We start from the raw sequence: 19,135 nt of genomic DNA, 5'->3' as shown, positions 1-19,135 counted from the left end.
AGGCACTGATTGGCATCCATTGTGGGCAGTGATTGCCATCCATTGTAGGGCACTGACTGCCATCCCTGGTGGTCTAGGATGGCATAACTGGTGCTGGGCATCCCTGGTGGTCTGGTGGCATCCCTGGTGGTCCAGTGTGGGCATCCTCGGGAGGGGGGGCTGCGCTGATAATCGATCAGCACAGACCCCCCTGTCAGAGGTGCAGCCGATTGGCTCTCCTCTACTCGCGTCTGACAGACCACTTTGCCGAAGTCATTCTGCTATATGGTTAAACATAGAGAAGACTCATTGCATAATAAGTTTACTAAAAAGTTTATTAAAGCTAAAATAATGCACTTGCAGCAACTAGGGTAAATTAAGGCAATAGAGAGGGTTAGGCTTCATGTACACAGGATGTTGTTTAACTTCTCCTTAACGATTTAACTTGACAGCTAGAAACCGGTGTCTAAAAACGTCCGTTTAGCCACGTTTACATGCCACGTTTAGCCGCGTTTGCTTCTAGAAGCGTCTGTAAAAAAAAAAAAAAAGCTTCTAAACTCAACTGCCTAGAAAAGACTCTAAACGACCCTGTGTACATGTACTGATAAGATAACAGAGGAGAGTTCAGGGGCAGCTGAAAAACATGCCCAGCTGCTCCTAAACATCTGTTTACCAGCAGCAGTGTACATGAGGCCTAATCCAACCAAGAGATCATCAACAAGTATGAATCATGACATCACAACTCCCATCTCCTTCCAACACGTCTCCAGACCTAAGCCCTATTGAGCATCTGTGGGCATTCCTCAAATGGGAGGTGGAGAAGCGCAAGATCGCTAACATTCAGCAGCTCCGTGATGTCGTCACAGAGGAGTGGAAGAGGACTCAAGTGGCAACCTGTGAAGCTCTGGTGAACTCCATGCCTAAGAGGGTTAAGACAAATGGAAAATAATGGTGGCCACACAAAATATTGAAACTTTGGGACAAAATTTGGACATTTTAACTTAGGGGTGTACTCACTTTTGTTGCCAGTGGTTTAGATATTAATGGCTGTTTGTTGAGTTATTTTGAGGGGACAGCAAATTTACACTGTTATACCAGCTGCACACTCACTACTTTACATTGTAGCAAAGTGTAATTTCTTCAATGTTGTCACATGAAAAGATATAATAAAATATTTACAAAAATGTGAGGGGTGTACTCACTTTTGTGAGATACTGTATATACAGTAAATATATACATTCACAGAAATACAGACATGTCTACATAAACACATGCACACTCATCCATACAGTACATACATATGCACAAACACACATATATAAATTAATATACTCATACATACACAGATGCCCATGTACAGACACCTACATACGTACATACGTTAAGTCTTCTCAAAAACCTTACATTCATTGTGGATAACTTTCTTTTTCAACGCTGGTGGGTGCAAGGCAGGTTTACCTCAGAACATGCTAGAGGTTGGAAGATGGAACAGATGGGACACAGGAGGGGGAGGAGATACAGCCTTCACTCTAAAGCAGTGGTCATCAACCCTGTCCTCAGGGCCCACTAACAGGCCAGGTTTTATGCATTACCTTGGGGAGATGCAGACTAGAATTCTGCATTTACTGAGCAGCAAATGATATCACCTGTGATGTATTTCAGTTATCTTGCAATCCTTGTCTGTTAGTGGGCCCTGAGGACAGGGATGATGACCACTGTTCTAAACTGTTGGGGCAAGCTTTGGAGACTTCTGAGGGAGGACAGTGATTGGTGTTGTGGTCTCCAGCAAATCTTCTGACAGCCAGGATAGTTTCTCCTGTATGTGATGCCGCAAGTAGTTCCCTCTCCCGCTTCATGTCCCCCACCTTGTCCCAGCCCTGAATCTCAGCAAGTAATAGCAGCAATGTGTACCAACACAACCGATATTCACCAACACATACAATCACTTTCTTGGAATGTTAGGTTTGAGACGCAACACATGATTTGCATAAGTAAATGAATTCTGAAATATGTCATACTTCATAACTGTTTGTTAATGCCTTTTTAATGACAGATGATCTTTAAAGAATATCTAAACCCCAGAACAAACATTTTATATAATGCAGCTTACCAGTCCATAGATGTGGTGGCTAAAAAATGTTAACAAATAAGACCCCTTTCACACGGGACGGATCAGTAATGATCCGCCCCGTGATGGTCCGCTTGCTCAGCGGGGATCGCTCCGTTGTCCCCGCTGAGCCGACGGATAACAGGGCAGTCCCTGCACACTGTGCAGGGACCACCCTGTCAGCCCTCCGTTCTCCTCTATGGGGGATCGGATGAACACGGACCGTCTGTCCGTGTTCATCCGATCCGCTCTGCAGACGAATAGAAAAATAGGATTTTCCTCTGTCTGCAGAATCGGACAATAGCGGAGGCGGACGATATCGGGTGTCTGCGGATGTTCATCCGCAGACACCCGCTATCCCATAGGAATGCATGTATGTCTGTATTTCATCCGCAAACGGATGGATGAAATACGGTCATAATGTCCGCATGTGTGAAAGGGGCCTAAAGAAAATTCTTGTTAATCTTGTCAAAAATGCAGGTCACGGGAGCTGAACTGAAAATCACAAGCAATATTACCTTTTTTCCAATCTATCTCCTGTAAACTAAAAAAAATCCCTATGTAATAGATATGAAGAGAGGAAGTATTTATAGTACAGATCATGAGAGCATCCCGGGGTGACAAACATGGTCGCTCTTTAAATACAGTGGGATGAGTGAGAACAGCCACCCAGCAGCAGGAAGTGTTTTATTCACAAAACTGTCAGGAGAAAATAAGAAAACGAAAGCAGCCACCAAATTGATAACCTGCAGTAAAATACGGATGATTGAAAATCATGTTTGTTGCAATGGTCTTATCTGTAGTAACTAATTAAATTTTTGACTTAATATGTTTTTCCACACAGTGCTGCTGCACAGGCGATGTCCCTAAAGAAGTTCTTTTTAGGCACTTCTACCAGGAGCTAGAAATCTGTTTTTCCTCTCTGAATTCTTACCTTGGCAGGATGAGACAAGCTTTCTCTCGCTTCTACTTCCTGTCAGATTTGGCACTAGTGTCTGTGCTCAGCCGCCCTTGTGATATTAAATATCTTCAGCATCATTTGAGGTACCATATGTCTTGATGGAAAACAAATGTGTGTTGTTTCTGTAAAGTAAAAGCAATATGCGCACGTAATAATAATATCTTGTGCCATCCTCTCGCGGGGTATTTTTAACACTTTCCTTGCTTTTCAAAAATATTAGATCTTTGTAGAATGATATAAATGAATAGTATTACTTGTCTGAGAGCTTGATTTATTGTATGATTGATTATAAAATGATGAATTCTATTTTACCTTTATTTTTACGATTATTACATTTTTTAACAAAAACATTACAGCAGTTTGATAACATCATATAAATGTGTCTCAAAGCAATTTACTTTATTGCCCATCATCAGAGTGTTGGTAAAGGAGGCCCTTAAAGCTTTTGACAAGTACTTATTTGTCCTATTTTTCTAGAAAGGTCTGATAGACAGATCAAGGCAGTTCATTAAACCGTAAAGATATGCAAACCACTAAGCAATCAGATTGTAGACAGACAAGGAAGACAATTATTTGTGACTGTATTGCTGTGGAGTACTGCCGTTTCATGTCAAATTACAGACACAACTCAAAAAGCAATATAGCAAAAACACAAAGTTGTTTTATCTTTTTAATCAGTTCAAATAAATGCCTAATAATACAAGTTCTTAAATCCCTGTAAACTCTTCAGCCTGCCCAACACAAATTGAAATTTGACTTAATCATGCTGCATCATCCAAAATTTGAGCTTTGGGCAGCCTTGTCAACACCACCTAGCTCAACAGATTTCGACAAAAAAATTGAAGGAGCCAAGTGGAAAAGTATTGGCAGAATATTCAATCAGATGCAGTCACAGTTTGCATTTTCAGACAGCCACATGTGGGAATTTTGTGAATACAATAGTCAGCAAGGGAGATGCCTCCATCTGTGCTAGAAATCTATTAGAAATGTACAGGGGTTAGACAAAATTATGAAAACAAGTATGGTAAAAGAATAAAATCGTTATCTAATATGGTGCTGGACCACCTTTGGCACCCAAGACGGCCTGAATTCTCCTGGGAATTAACAAATATAAGTCTTGGATGGTGGACAATGGAATCTGATACCACTCTTCATGCATAAATCCAGGTCACAATGTCCTTTTGTCTCACTTTTTCAGTTGAAAATTATGCCTCTACAAACAATATTGATGAATGAATAAGATCAATTAGAAGTTGTACCACCATCCCGAAATTTTTAGAAATAAATGGGTTGGGAGCCTGGTCCCCAGCCAGGGGACCAGGCTCCCATTCAGTTGACCACGTAGACCGCGCTTATGCTTATCAGACAACATTTTCCCTGGAGACTGTATATGCCTTCATAACCTTTGATACTGTACCTCGAGACACCAGCTAAGTGGGCACCAACAATTTGCCCTATTTTGAAGCTCGGTAAGCTCTGACATGACTCAATATTACTAGCAGCGCATGCAGTGAATGACAAAAGTGAGGCTTCCCCTCCGTTAACTAGGTGTTTCATCACACAGCGGAAGCAAAAGAATGTTACATCACTTCCGCTTTCCACATGAAACATGTTGTCACCTTCACACCTGCAAATGATGTAGTGTTTCCATATTTTTGTCCAACCCCTGTATATGTGTATGGTTAGCCTTCCTCTGCTGCGACTGTTTTCAGTTTACATTGTGCCCTTCTATGGTATGGATATGAGGATGAGGGATATCTATTCTGTATATTCCTGTCCTAGGGTGAAAATACTGTACATCCATAGATACAGTACTGTTAAGTCAGCACATTTAAGAACTAGTAAGTTGCAATCCAAAGTTTAGATATACTTTAAGGGGTATACTGTATTTATATAGTGGTAAATATGACATTCACCAAACATTTACTGCAGGTGTATATTCCTGGTTCATGTGTTTTAAAGTGCAAGTTCACCCTAATACTAAAATCTCTAGCCCTGTACAGAAACCACTATACATACCTTTTTTGAAGCTGTTCCGGTCCGGTCTCCAGCGGCAGAAGCTCTGTAGAGGAGACAGCCGACGACGGCTGTGAAATGCCTGGGAAGTGATGTCACTTATAGAATTACTATGGGGCTTCCGTTGTCGGCTGCCTCATCTGCACATACCTACATGGAGAAGCCACCTTCTGACAGCTCAGCGTGAGACCGGACCGAAGCGGCTTCAGAAAAGATATGTATACCGATTTATTCTTTACAGGGCTAGCTAGATTAGTCTTAGATTGTGGCTGTAAGTAGATTTAGAGATTTTAATATTAGGGAGAACTTCTACTTTAAATTATAGTGATTGATTTACTTGCAGCGAATGTTTGATGAATGTCACATTTACTGCTTTATAAATGTGCCTCAAATACCTCTAAGAGTGAGTTCACCAAATTGATAATTTAGTTTCAGAGTCCAGTGGGCCAAATCAGCCCCCAGGTTCAAGTCATGAATACTCTAACAGCAAGATTACGTGAAATTTTCTAGACTGTTTCTTCTGGACAATCTTCTGATTGCATCAAGGAGAGCAATAGTTAATAAGCAGATCTACCTTAAAACAGGTACCATCTAATGGTTTTACGCTGAGCCAGCTCAACTTTTCTACATATCAGTATGTATTATCCTGTCTGTTCCTATGATTAGCTAGTCTATCAAAGCTCTAATGATATTAATGGTGATGGTACAATAACAATGTTAGCTATAAAAATAAACACAATGCTCAAAGAAACAAAGGTCTTATTTATTTGCAAAGAAAGTAGAAATAACAATATAGAAAACTAAAATAATAATACAGAGCATATAAAATAAAATAGCAGAGATGATATGCTTTGTAAGTCCTTCCTCAGTGTTCTGTGTCTCTCAGCTGGGCTCATTGAGAAAGAGGGGGCCTTCATTATTGGCCCCCACATTTTAAAGCACTCACAGACACAACCCACACAAACACCCTCTGCCTGCTAATGTAGTGCTCTGTCCACTGAGAAGCTATAAGGGGCTGTCTTTCCTAATAACCAGGAAGTATGTTATTACCCCAAACATCCTCCAGGAAGTATGTTACTGTCTTCCACAAGGGGGCAGCATTACTCTGTGAAGAACTGCCCTGACCCAGGTCAATATTCCAGTCCACATCTTGTTCCTTTGATGTTGTTGCAAGTCAGGAAATCGGTCATTAAAATTTTCCCCAGGAGGTCTGAGCCGATGCTTCCCTAACCCCCCCCCCTCCCCCACATCACATCAGAAGGCCTATGTGAGAACATCCTTCAGGAGATTAATTCCCATTTGCAACTTGTTACACACACCCTTCTGTGTAAACTGATTTGCCTGGTGCTTCAAGATGACCTCCAGCGTGCCATCTGGCCCTATGATAACCAGAGAGTAAAAATGTATAAATGTCTGATCTTACTGATGTTGCGCCTTCCAACAGCCCCTAACAAAGATATTTATTCTTTGAACAGAAAACCACCAAAATATGCAAATTATAAACCCATATACAGTATCTTTATATCCAAGAATTGTTATAATTGCTCTTTCCACCCATACCACATGACCATTGTGTGGTCTGTACAAACCAAAAACTGCACCAATAATGGTTGTGTAGCAAAGAGTAAAAGGAAGTTAACAGGTGGTGGTGCATTCTAATCATTATCTAGCATAATTCTGGCCTGTAAAATAAAAATCACCACTTTCATGATCCTCAGATTTTCATAAAACACGTAAATAATCATAAAGATTGTACTATCCTTTGTGTTATAAACCTACTACAGGTCAGATCAGCAATGGGGTAAACCTACATTCATAAAGTGCCCTACACAATGGCCTTAGATTCTGCAGCAGCATTATAAATATTCATCTCACCCATGGCAAAAGCACGGGTCAGAGAAGTAAATGCTTATAATCTGTAGTACACATGATTGTTTGTCATTCCTCCTTAGGGTTAAGATGTAGGAAATTTGTATTCTGGCAATGTGTTGTGAGAAATTGGTACTAGTAACCCAAAACTCTTTTTTAGGTCCTGTGGAACAAAAGGATTCCAAGTACCCCTATATGTGTTCCTATTAGGATCTATGGAAAACTCATTAGTTTGCAGTGATTAACACAAACTTGTAAACAAAAGTTTTATATTAAATAAAGGATGTTAGTGTAGAAGTCGGTGAATCCAAAAAGGGTATAAAATGGTAAGCTCTTGTTAGCTCTTGACTCTGTGTAATCCAAAGTACTTATAGAATTAACTGAGGAATGCCTGTCATGCAGTCTCACCATGAGGATTATGAAGATTTTCTTTGTTATCCTATTATTCATCTAAATCGTTCCCGTCCAACTGGTGGTACATTGTTCAGGTAGTAAATGTAGGCCTGCCAGTTTTGCTACTTATATGATGCCTTTTACAAATTTATTTGTCTCTCAATCTGTCTATTTGATTTTGGGTATCTTTAAGAGACCTCTGCACTGTACATAAATCATTTTTGGAAAGTGTCCAGAGTACGGTATTTCATTTGAAAATGAAATATTTTTCACAATGTAAAGCAATGTACATAAAAGTATTTAATGGTATGTAGGATCTCCTAGCCTAGGGCATGGATTTGTGGCATTATATTATTTTTTATGAAACAAAATTAATATTCTTTGTTTTGTTTATTAACATATAATTGTACAGGTCATTGTTCGGTGGCATTTTGTCAATAGAGGTGGAGGAAGTTGAGGAAGAAGAAAGTGTGAGCTCTGAGGAAGAGGCAGCTGAGGTGGCAGGTCCCATTCTTGACTTTCTTAGTGTGAGATCTGGAAATGAAGGATGGTTGTCTTTGGGACAGCGAAGTATGACGCATGTCACTGATACTGAAAGTATTTTTCAAAGATCTCTAAAATCTGTAAGTACTTTCTATAGAGTGTTCAGACAATTATAAAATGTCAACTTAGCCTAAAGGTTTCTGATAGAACAGGGAAGTGTCAGGGTTTTTATTGCTATCTGAGTCCCTAATTGGGAGATTTTCCATCACTTCTTGTCAAGACAGAGAGGAAGTCATGGGAAATGTCTCCAATGACAACACAGACAGAAACAACAGGTGGTATTTAAAGAGGAACTCCAGGCTCCCCTCAAAAAATGAAAAGTCAGCAGCTACAAATACTGTAGTTGCTGGCTTTTAATATAAGGACCCTTCCCTGTCCAGGGATCCAGCCTTACCCCAGTCAATTCTTAAATCGGCTTCAGGTGCAGACACTGGCATCTTAACTAAGGGAAACCGGCAGTGAAGCCTTGTTGCTTCACAGCCAGTTTCTTACTGCGCATGGGCGAGCCACGCTACACTTTGTGAATTGTTCTGTAGTCTTCTGGGACCTGTGATGTGTCCTAGAAGGCTGCGGGGGAAAAAGGAGGGGGCGCGAACTTCTGGCTCAGATTGTCATCTGACCGGAAGTGGGGCCAAGAACCTATCAAAACTACATGCCTGCTCCCACCAAAAAAAAAATATATGGCAGTGGAGGGGGTAGGATGCAAACAAGCGGACCTTCCCTTTTGGGTGAAAATATTAAAGTTTCAGTATAAAATGTATTGAAATGTTATTACTGAAACAATGTTTTAAAGTGATGTCATTCAGTAAGCATCTCAATCAATGACAGTTTTTTTTTCTGTGTGCTTACATATACCAGATTTCAATTGTTTGTATGGATTTTTTCCCTCAGGCAGGTTTATCTCATGAAAGAAATCAACCAGTTACGTTTAAAGAACTGAATAAGAAAATAAATGCTGTTTCAGTCACAGGACAAGCTGGTGAATGTCTACAACTGGATGAACAGGTAGTCATATAACGAGTCATCTATACTAGTCTACTGTAACCCTAAAACCAGTTTTTCTGCATTTTTTCATAAACGATCTGTTCTGTGCATGCTAGAAAATGCTAAAGTACAATTTCCTCCTATTTGCTGAGCAACTGTATTTAATGAATACAATAATGCTTTTTCCTTTTTGAATCTGCAGGTTGCCATTGGCCCTGGTTTAGGAGCTTGGCTCAGTAAACTTCACAGTAATGTGCGTAGTTCACTGAACAACAGAATCTTCAAAGTAATTGAAGACATTAATCAAGGAGTGGCTATAGATGAATGGGCACAGAAGGTACTAGAAATGAATGATTCATGCCATGTTGAGCCTGATAATATTAAACACACCTGTAATTAGAAACCAGGACTGTACGGCAGGGTGTTTTATTCCATGAAACAGGAGGGGAACATGAACTCAGATTGGCCCCTCGGTGATCTTCTGCACTATAAGATCAACCTGTTTATCTCATATACTGACAGCAGTTTAGTGAGACAATATATGCAAGTACCATTGTTATTTTATCGCTGACATTTAACTGCACTAACACATAACTCTCACTTTCATTAAAAGTAAAATGCTGTTGTCATTTGAGCCCACACATCCAAAAAAAATAAAAATAAATTAAATATAGAAAATCCAAGATCAAATCTAAACCTATATTTTTTTTTGTCACGTTATGGCAGAGATGTTTAGATCTCTAAATATAATTTTGTTCCAGTTTCTGAACCTGGAAAGGGCTGCTAGTATGTGCAGTAGCTGAGCTCCTAAAGAATAATCTGCTTTAAGATCATTGCATGTCAGTGAAAGCCATGGCATGCCCAGCCCCACTACAGACAGCTTTAACATGTTTATGTGTAGGAGTAGTCACATGAATATGTAAAATTCTTCTACCTATGTCGGGAATATGTAATCTATTTTTTTCCTTTTTCAAGAAAGTTAGGTAGTTGTCTTCTTAGATTTTCTGCAATTTAATATGAAAACACTTCTATACAAAATGGAAGCACTCTTGCAGCATTGGCCCTATGTTTGAGCTCCATTAAGAACCTGGACATTGCATTTCAAACCCTTGTTTGAATGGGTTTCTTCTGTGTTGTACAGCTTATTTCTAAATTGTAAAAAAGATACTGGTAGAATAAAGGGATCAATCTCAAATGAACCTAGTTTTCTTCTGCAATTAAATTCTCCCTACTGTGTCCTCATGCGTATCGTCATAGCAGGGGCATTAGGCAATAAGCTTTTACAGAGGCATGGATTATATGAATTATTAAATGTGCTTTGTAAAGAGTAAATTCTATATAAATAAGTAACACGATTAAACTGAAATGACAAATGCCTAAGAATACAAAAGGTACTGTATGTAGTTCTGACCTTATTATGTTTTTTTCCAGTATCCCACACAAGTAGCGGTACTTGGTCTGCTTTACCTGTGGACACGGGACTTTGAAAGTGCTATCTCTGAGTTCAGACAAGATCGTAAGGCACAATCTCGACTCCTAAAAAAATATTCTACATTGGCAATGAAGCTTTCCACTATCTCTTCAAGAGGGCACTGGAAGAATATGGAAGAGCCAGTATCCCAAGCTCAGAGGCTGAAGCTGGAAAATATAATCATGGTATAATAACAGCACTAATGAGTTAGTGTTTCAACCCCTAAAAGAGATGGTCATCTGAAAATCAGATATGGGATAAGCAAGTTTAGCCAAAAGCCAGCACAGAGTTTTTACCTAGATAGCTAATATGTGTCTTTTGAGCCATAAAAAATATTAACAAAATACTTGCACAACCTACCATTAATAGGGGAACTGTATTACCAAAAGTATTGGGACACCTGCCTTTCCACACATGAACATTAATGGCATCCCAGTCTTAGTCCCTAGGGTTCAATATTGAGTTGGCCCACCCTTTGCTATAACAGCTTCAACTCTTCTGGGAAAGCTGTCCACAAGATTTAGAAGTGTGTCTATAGGAATGTTTGACCTCTCTTCCAGAAGGGCATTTATCAGGTCAGGCACTGATGTGGACGAGAAGACCTGGCTCGCAGTCTCCGCTCTAATTCTCTCCAAAGGTGTTCTATTGGGTTGAGGTGCAGGCCAGTCAAGATCCTCCACCCCAAACTCGCTCACCCAATTCTTTATAGACTTAGCTTTGTGCACTGGTGCGCAGTCATGTTGGAACGGGAAGGGGCCATCCCCAAACTGTTCCCACTAAGCAGGAATTTGTCCAAAATGTCTTGGTGTGCTGAAACCTTAAGAGTTTCCTTCACTGGAACTAAGGGGCCAAGTCCAACCCCTGAAAAACAGCCCCACACCATAATCTCCCCTCCACCAAATGTGTTACCATTGGCACTGAAATTAATGGTAAATCTCTCCTATGAGTACATAGACTGCAAGAAAACACAATTTCTCAGTACAGTGTTGAAGGATTCTTCTCATTTATCCTGTTATTATTTCACCTGTCCATGTCTTTAAATCCCAGTTAGAACTGCGCTTCTGAATTCTTCTCCTATGCTCACAGGGATGAGAATTGAGGTATATCTTCCCAAGCAGGGCTTTATAAAAGATATTTAGTTACAAACATTACGATATTTACCATAATATTAATTGTATTAATCGACGTAAACCAAAGTACATAATAAGCAGGCTAATTTTATCTGCACAGGTCAGTAAAACAAATTTACTTTAGATCATGGTTTTATGACAGTGCCATATATTTATTTTAAAAATCCAAAATAGTTTTTAAATCTGCCAAATAAATCGTGTCTTATTTAACAGATGCTGTTATTGTTGACATCTTTCACTATCCCTTGGGTAGCTAAACTTCTCAAAAAAAAAAGAAGCACACGATTAACGTGAACCATCTGTTAACTTATGTTAGGAATGGTCCCACTTCTCTGTCATATACCCTATGTGAATTTTTAATTAACTGTTGCTACTTAAAATAACTTATCTTGACAGTATGTCTACTACCTACACTCACTAAACCGGCAGATCCTTACAAATATAATGGCTGGGGTGAGATCTTACAGGTTAGTTACGTTTTTGGCTCCAATGAGACCTGCTGTGATTTACTCCCTGACATGACGGGTGTTTAGATGCAATTTATATTCTTTGAAGCAATCTTATGGTTTTCTGTGTAGTGAAGGAAACAATCACTGAATAAGGTTGCAAAACCTCTAAGGGCAGCAATAAGTACCTCAGGTGCTCATGCACATCAAGAATTATTGCCAACTGTCATAAGCTATATTTGGTATTGCTGCTTTACTAGCAAATACTGGGATTTATATAGTTTCCCTGAGGCATGCCAGGGATCCTAAATTGTGCTAAGAAATGCAGGCATGATTCAACTTCCAGATATAATTTCTTATAAACAAGACATAAACAAGTGTGCATTACTTGTCTGAATATGCATGTTTACGTCAATGCAAGTGGAAAGGAGCAGCATGTTTGGACTACTAAAATCTTACCATAGGAAAATATTAGCACTTTGCCAAAAATACTAAAACAGACAATTGATAAGTGCAAAGAACCAAACATTCACTAATTAACTTCTATTGGCTTGGTTAAAGTCTAGTATGGAGACGTTGAACTTTCTACATAGACTGCATGCTGGTATCGTAGCACTGATTTTATTCTCATCCTATGTTTTATGGGTCTGAGTGTGTTATAGTTCTAGGACTGTCTGATTTCCCGATCCATACTAGACTTTCACCAGGCTAGTAGAGGTTAATAAGGGAATGTTTGGTTCTTTGCGCTGATCAATTGTCTGTTACTGCTAGTAGTCCAGTCTCCATGGATATTTCAGCGGCATACCATCCACTTTGGTGACTCTATACCTGAAAGACCTCAATATTATAGAGCTGGCTTTCCCCCTTTTTTTTTGGGGGGGGGGGGGTGTTTTCTGTGTTTATTATGCCAAAAATGCTCATCACGTCCTATTACAATAACAATATTCATCAGTCTGCAAAATCTGATTCAGGCTTTTGATGCCCAGATGAAAAATAGATAGGCAGTGATCATCTAAAAGAAATGTACCCACTGAGTGTGTTTTTCTTTAGATAGGGTAGAAAACAGAACCTCTATCAGAGCTCTTTATGTTTTTCCCAGGTATAGAAAGACTTTCATTTGCTTATGTTTGGTCGACCACAAAAAAAATGATTGAAAATCTCCTCAAAGATGATGCAAATAGCAATTTTATACTTTACAAAGCTTTTAACTACCACATTATATTGAAAATTTTGTCTCTATCATTGTGAAGATTTCCTTTTTTTCTTTCTTTTCGGTTGACCGCCCAGATGAGAGGAAATTCTCTAAAAGACGGTCACAGACAACAATAAAAAAAGTGAAAGAAGTTTCTAATCTTTCTCCCTTTATTCAAGATAAAACAAAATTTTAGCTTGAGACGCACTTTACTGAAAACACTAACTGTTTATGACAACACATACAGTACCAAGTTAACAGACTCAAGCTGCTCTAAACCTATCTCTGTACTGAAATGTAGTGCTACCCCCATAAGAGCTGCTGAAAAGGATGGATCCTCTGTTCTTTGCCTGGCCTTCTCAAGAATCTCAGCCCCCCTGACACACCAGGTTGAGTGTGCAAACATACAATATCATAGAAAATCACTAGAAGTAATGCGTAGCACCCAATAATAGTTCTATATCAAATACAATAGGTACCAAACCAGATAGTAAAGGTAAACCTAACATTTTGTCACCCAATATGGTTGGTTTACGATAAAAACATAACATGGATTAAGAATAGTAATAACACAATTTAGCATACAAAGTGAGCAACAGGAAGGACTAGGTTAAGAGGGCATTTGGCACCCATCTATATCAGCATAAACTGTAGCAAGGCCACCTCATGTGCAATAGTGAGCAGTAGAAGAGTTTAATCTGCCAAGTGCTGGACTATACTGCCAGAGCGCATTTATGGCAGCGATGCTAGTCCTAGACCAACTGGGTATGCAGAGTCCAAAAGAAAAGAGGGAAGGCAGTGGAGGGGGCAGGGGAACAAAGGGTAGTTCTTTGAGGCATTCATCTGCCTGTATTGTTGGGGCCCTTTAAAAATGTTGGTACATTTAACGACAGTCCCAGTTAACCTGTATGCAGTATAGGTGCAGTATAGATACAGTGTAGGTATGGTATAGTCTTGACACAGGTGCAAGGTAGATGTGGTTCCGATACAGTAACTGTTAACTATAATGTAGTATAGAGTTGTTCTAGCTGCAATCTAGGTTTGGAAAGTGTGTTGTAGAGTGCAGTATGGGTGCAATTTGATTGGGTGTCCTACTCTCAGTGGCCCAGGCTCTGCTAGCAGTATCAGCATTGTGCAAATTGCCCTCTAACCAGTCCACAGGAAGCTGCTGTGTACTCTTGCTGTAGAATGGGGGGCCCCTGCGGTCTCTTCCTGAAGGCCTCCAGTGATCAGCAGTGGGTAAGTGGATGCTCCAATCTCCCTGCGGCAGAGGTGCAGGTTTTGTTATGTGGGCAGTGCTGGTCTAACCCTGGGTGTCCTCACACCCAGTCTCTATCTTGGATCTTCACTGGTATAGTCTCCAGCTGGCAGACAAATATTCACTAAGAGGTGCTCTCTCTCTAACTCCCTTGGTGCCGGTACTTTCCAGGGAAGTTTGATAAAAATCATTGCTACATTACTCCAACTGCACAGTGCCTATTGGGATCTGTGGTGTAAGCATTATAGTGTAACCATTATAGGGCTGCTATCTCAATCTACAACTCCCATAATTCTCAGCGATATACATAGAAGTCTATGGGCTTGCTTGGATTTAGCTCTCCCCCTGCTGGCTGAGGAGGATACTGAAGCATAACATCAGTATCTTAGTAGAGGGAGAGAATAATAAAGGGCAATGTCACCATCTCCATATTGCTGTAGCCCAGCACCCAGCTACAGAAAGAAATACAAGAGGCATACAGGAAAGAACTATCTATTGGTAAAGTAATTTGTTTAGTGTCATTAGCTGTTTAGTATTTTCAGACGGCCTAACCTACTATTGGCATTTGGACCCAGTAACTTTGGGGGGGATCTAATGTCAAAGACAAAATTATAATATATTTCCACTTGCCAGTTTAACAAAACACTTAATAGTATATTTAACAGACCAAAAGGAAGCAGATAAGAGAAGATCACTGTTAGGGTTTACAAACATTTTAATTGCACTACTGTTTGCATGTATGCAGAATCATGTGTATGTAACGATGGTCACATCTAGACTGTACTATCTAATTTACTTTTTTCTTCTTCAGCAAGTGCTGTATCTTCGTGATGTCATGGAAACAGTTTTCTCACACAAAGTCAGAGAAGTTGTAGATTTTGATTGTAGAAAAGCGACCAGGTTTTACCTTAAAGAAAACAGTAAGTTGCTTCATCCTTGAAAACAGTTGCTCACAAATATAGAATGCTGACAAAAAACTGATGACATGAGTAAGACATGATTGCGAAGAGTGAGATATATTTCTGTGGGAAGATACAACTTATAAAAGTCCAGTGAAGAGACACTGCAAAATTTTTCTTTGGCGGCATGTGTTCGCTAAGTGTAAACGCATTTTTACAAAAAATTTCAAAAAATTAACATTTTTAAGTACGTTTAGGATTTTCTGTTGGGCCGCATTGATGGCTGTCTTGGGTCACATGCTGCCCGTGGGCTGCAGGTTGGACACCCCTGCCTTACCCCTGCCTTACCCCTTATAGGATCCTTGTGGGCTACTATGGCAGTTGCAACACCCATAGTTGAGGTTTTACATTTAATGATAAGTTTAGGGGGAGATGTATGTTAAGTGCTAGCCCTTGTACACACGATTGGAATGTGTCCGATCAGAGCGTTTTGTCGGATATTCCAACTGTGTGTGGTATGCATCGGACTGTTTCCATCGGAAAGTCCGTCGGACCAAATTTTCCAACTTGCCGGAAATATTTTCCGAAAAATGCTCAGATCGGACATACTCTGATCATGTGTAGAGAATTCTGATCGGACAAAGTGCCACGCAGGCTCAGATCAAATTCTTACATCAAAGCTATTGGCTACTAGCCTGAACATAGTCCCGTCGTAACGAAATAACATCATCACGTCGGATTTTCAGACAACTTCGTCCGACTGTGTTGTATAGTGTGTATACAACAGTTTCGGACAAAATACGTCGGACAAAATCCGACGGATTTGGTTGTTGGAATCTCCGACCGTGTGTACAAGGGCTTAGCCTTAGTTTATGGGAACATTTTTAGAAATAGGTTTAGGTTAACCTCCCTGGCGGTATGATTCAGTCTGGAATAAGGTGCTGAAAGCGGTACAATTATTTTGCATGGAAATCTGGCTTTTATTTTGTAGTCCTGTAATTCTTAGGAATAACGCTCTTAAATCTGTTCAAACCAGAGTCTTGCAGACATCCCGGGTATGATAAAGTTTATAATATAATAAAGAATAATAAAAAATATTCAATAATGTAATCAAATCCTAAAACACTGAAAAAGGGACACGTTTTGGTTGCTATGGATAATCTCCAAATTCCAGGCAGAAAAAACAGTATTTATAATATAAAAGTGCATGCAGGGCACGGCACAGGCCACTAGGGACAAAGGGGGTGTGTAATTTTGTAATACAGCACTGTAATCTGTAAGATTACAGTGCTGTGTGTGTTTTGTGTACTTTGACTTTTTTGAATTTGCCGCCGTTCTCCGCTCCCGTACGCCGTAACGTCGCAGGGAACGGAGCTCGGCGGCATTCGGCACTGTGAATCGAGCGGAGGACAGCTCGATCACACAGCGCGGCGGACATCGCTGGATCCAGGGGACAAGGTAAGTAACTCTCCCTGTGTCCTCCCCTGCATCGAGCGATGCGATCCCGAGTCTGGCTCGGGGTTACCGCTCCTGTAATTAAAATCCCAACCCGAGCCAGACTCGGGATTACCGCTAGGGGGGTTAAGGATTATCTATTAGGGTTAGGGTAACTGATAGGTTAGAATTTAAGTGTTAGGATGCATTCATACGTACAGTGGAACCTTGGATTAGGAGCATAATCTGTTCCAGGAGAATGCTTGTAATCCAAAGCACTCCCATATCAAAGCGAGTTTCCCCATTGGAGTCAATGGAAACAAAGATAATTTCGTTCCGCATTGACTTCTATTACATGCAATACCGCATGTGGCCAGAGGTGGGGGGTGCAGGAGGGCCTCGGAAATACTCGAGGATAGCTTGGCTGAACTTGGAAAGGCTCGGAAGCACTTGGGAACGGAGTATTTCTGAGTCATTCCGAGTATTTCCGAAAGGCTCCAAACCGTAGCGAGTGTCCCCGCACTTCTGGCCAAATGCCGTACTGCATCGGCCATTAGCTTGAGTTCACTCGCAAACTGAGTCAGAATTAAAAAAAAAAGAAAAAAGTTGCTCATCTTTCAAAAAGCTTGTTAACCACATTACTCGTAAACCAAGGTTCCACTGTACGTGTTTTTATGTGTTATGGGTTTGGTGCAATGAAAAAAGCTTGCTGCATCTTTTGGTGTGCTTTTTAACAAACCATAGTAGTAAATAATAATGCATGTAAGACCAATGTAAATTCAGGCCTAAAACCAAAAGGTCTTTATTTAGCTTTTGAGGTTAGGTTTAGTGTAAACCATTCATTTTAAGGTGTAGAAGAAATGTAATGTTAAAGGGATGGTGAGGTTAAGTATAAGGGTGCCAGTAAGTGCCAGGGGTAAGTGATATTTGAGAACCAAGCTCTTGTATTGGCTTATATCTTGCAATTTCAATAACAAAACACTGTTGATATAAAATGTATTTTAATAAATTAAAAATGTATTCATTGCAGATGGATCAATAAGGCAGGAGCTGAACATATTGGATGCTCAGTATGTTTATGGATGTGAATTCTATGGAGCAACAACCCCGTTCATTATGAATCCCGTAACAGAGAAATGCTTCCTAAAAATATCCCAGGTAAATGCTATGGATTCCTTGAAAAGCCCATAATGTATGTGCATCAATACTTTGATTACACCTTATTATTGAGGCTTTTCCTTTGCCTTTCTGAGTTGTCTATATATTTAGCATTATATTTTTATTTTCTTGTCTACTGTTTGTTCCCACTTTTGCCTATTCTACAGTAAGTTCTCTTGTAGTATACTGTAAAGAAATACACCTAGCCTCAATTAAATATCTTTTTTTTAACGTAAAACATTGATTATTATATTGCATACATACCATACTGACTGTTACATATATCAATATTAAAATGATTGTGCATATATTAAATAAATATGTAAATGTTTCTAAATCTTACTTGAAACATCTTGTATTAATAATTATTTAATTAGACATTATTTAGACTAAGGAACAGCATTGATCTAGATATGCAATAAGCAGATTGTACATTTTTGTTTATTTTTTTTAAACCACAATCATTTATATTATTGAAAAATTGATTACTGCAATATTTTCAAACAGATGACTGTAAATGCAAATATTCTTTTTCTATGAGTTTGTGTAATAAAGATGTGTTTTGACATACATTCCCTCTGAAATATTAGCAGAATATTTTGGCTGTTTTTGCTTTTAATTGATATGTAAATTAATGCAATGGAAAAGTGCCCCAAGTTGAGTCATGTAGGAAGCATGTTCTAAAAGGACATTGATAAATGATTCCTATTGTCAGCTGGCTTGTAGCTGAGTGGTATGAAAACACAATATTTTTTTATCCTGAGGATACATACATGACAACAGGGGATTTATCTTTTTTAGCATAACAAATCATACATATTTTATAAACAAAATGCAAATTGTTCCAACTAATTCTTTTATCCCTGGCAATTTACCAATGCACTATTTATTACTTACAGTCCATACATCTGATTACTGCACAGAGAATTTTTTTTCATTGTTACATCATATATACTCATTAAACAGTCTAGAACAGTGATTGGCGAACCTTGGCACCCCAAATGTTTTGGAACTACATTTGGAACTACATTTCCCATGATGCTCATGCACTCTGCAGTGTAGTTGAGCATCATGGGAAATGTAGTTTCCAAAACATCTGGGGTGCCAAGGTTTGCAATCACTGGTCTAGAATATGAACCTATAACGCATAAGGGAATGTTCCATGGTTTATGTTCCTTTCAATGCTTACTCTACCTTTCTTTTTCAATGGGCATATACCTGTACACTGAATGATTTATATTATGTACTGCGCAAGACAAAAAAAATAAAAGTTTTTTTTCTCATTAAAAGAGAAT

At 39.4% G+C, this 19,135-nt stretch overlaps 1 protein-coding gene across 1 annotated transcript in view; it reads left to right on the top strand.

Moving 5' to 3' along the window:
• Positions 1-19,135, top strand: part of LOC143988073 (dynein axonemal heavy chain 5-like) — a 310,868-nt gene that overhangs the window by 122,701 nt on the left and 169,032 nt on the right. The window contains exons 38-44 of the mRNA XM_077487337.1: positions 2,931-3,130; positions 7,738-7,948; positions 8,760-8,873; positions 9,055-9,189; positions 10,284-10,508; positions 15,161-15,269; positions 17,713-17,840. Coding sequence (XP_077343463.1) covers positions 2,931-3,130; positions 7,738-7,948; positions 8,760-8,873; positions 9,055-9,189; positions 10,284-10,508; positions 15,161-15,269; positions 17,713-17,840 — 1,122 coding nt within the window. The remainder of the gene's footprint in view (positions 1-2,930; positions 3,131-7,737; positions 7,949-8,759; positions 8,874-9,054; positions 9,190-10,283; positions 10,509-15,160; positions 15,270-17,712; positions 17,841-19,135) is intronic.

This window comes from Lithobates pipiens, unplaced genomic scaffold (genome assembly GCF_037356315.1).
Source record: "Lithobates pipiens isolate NorthernLeopardFrog02 unplaced genomic scaffold, aLitPip1_a1.2 Scaffold_18, whole genome shotgun sequence".
NCBI lineage: Eukaryota > Metazoa > Chordata > Amphibia > Anura > Ranidae > Lithobates > Lithobates pipiens.
This window is presented reverse-complemented; position numbering and strand designations above follow the sequence as displayed.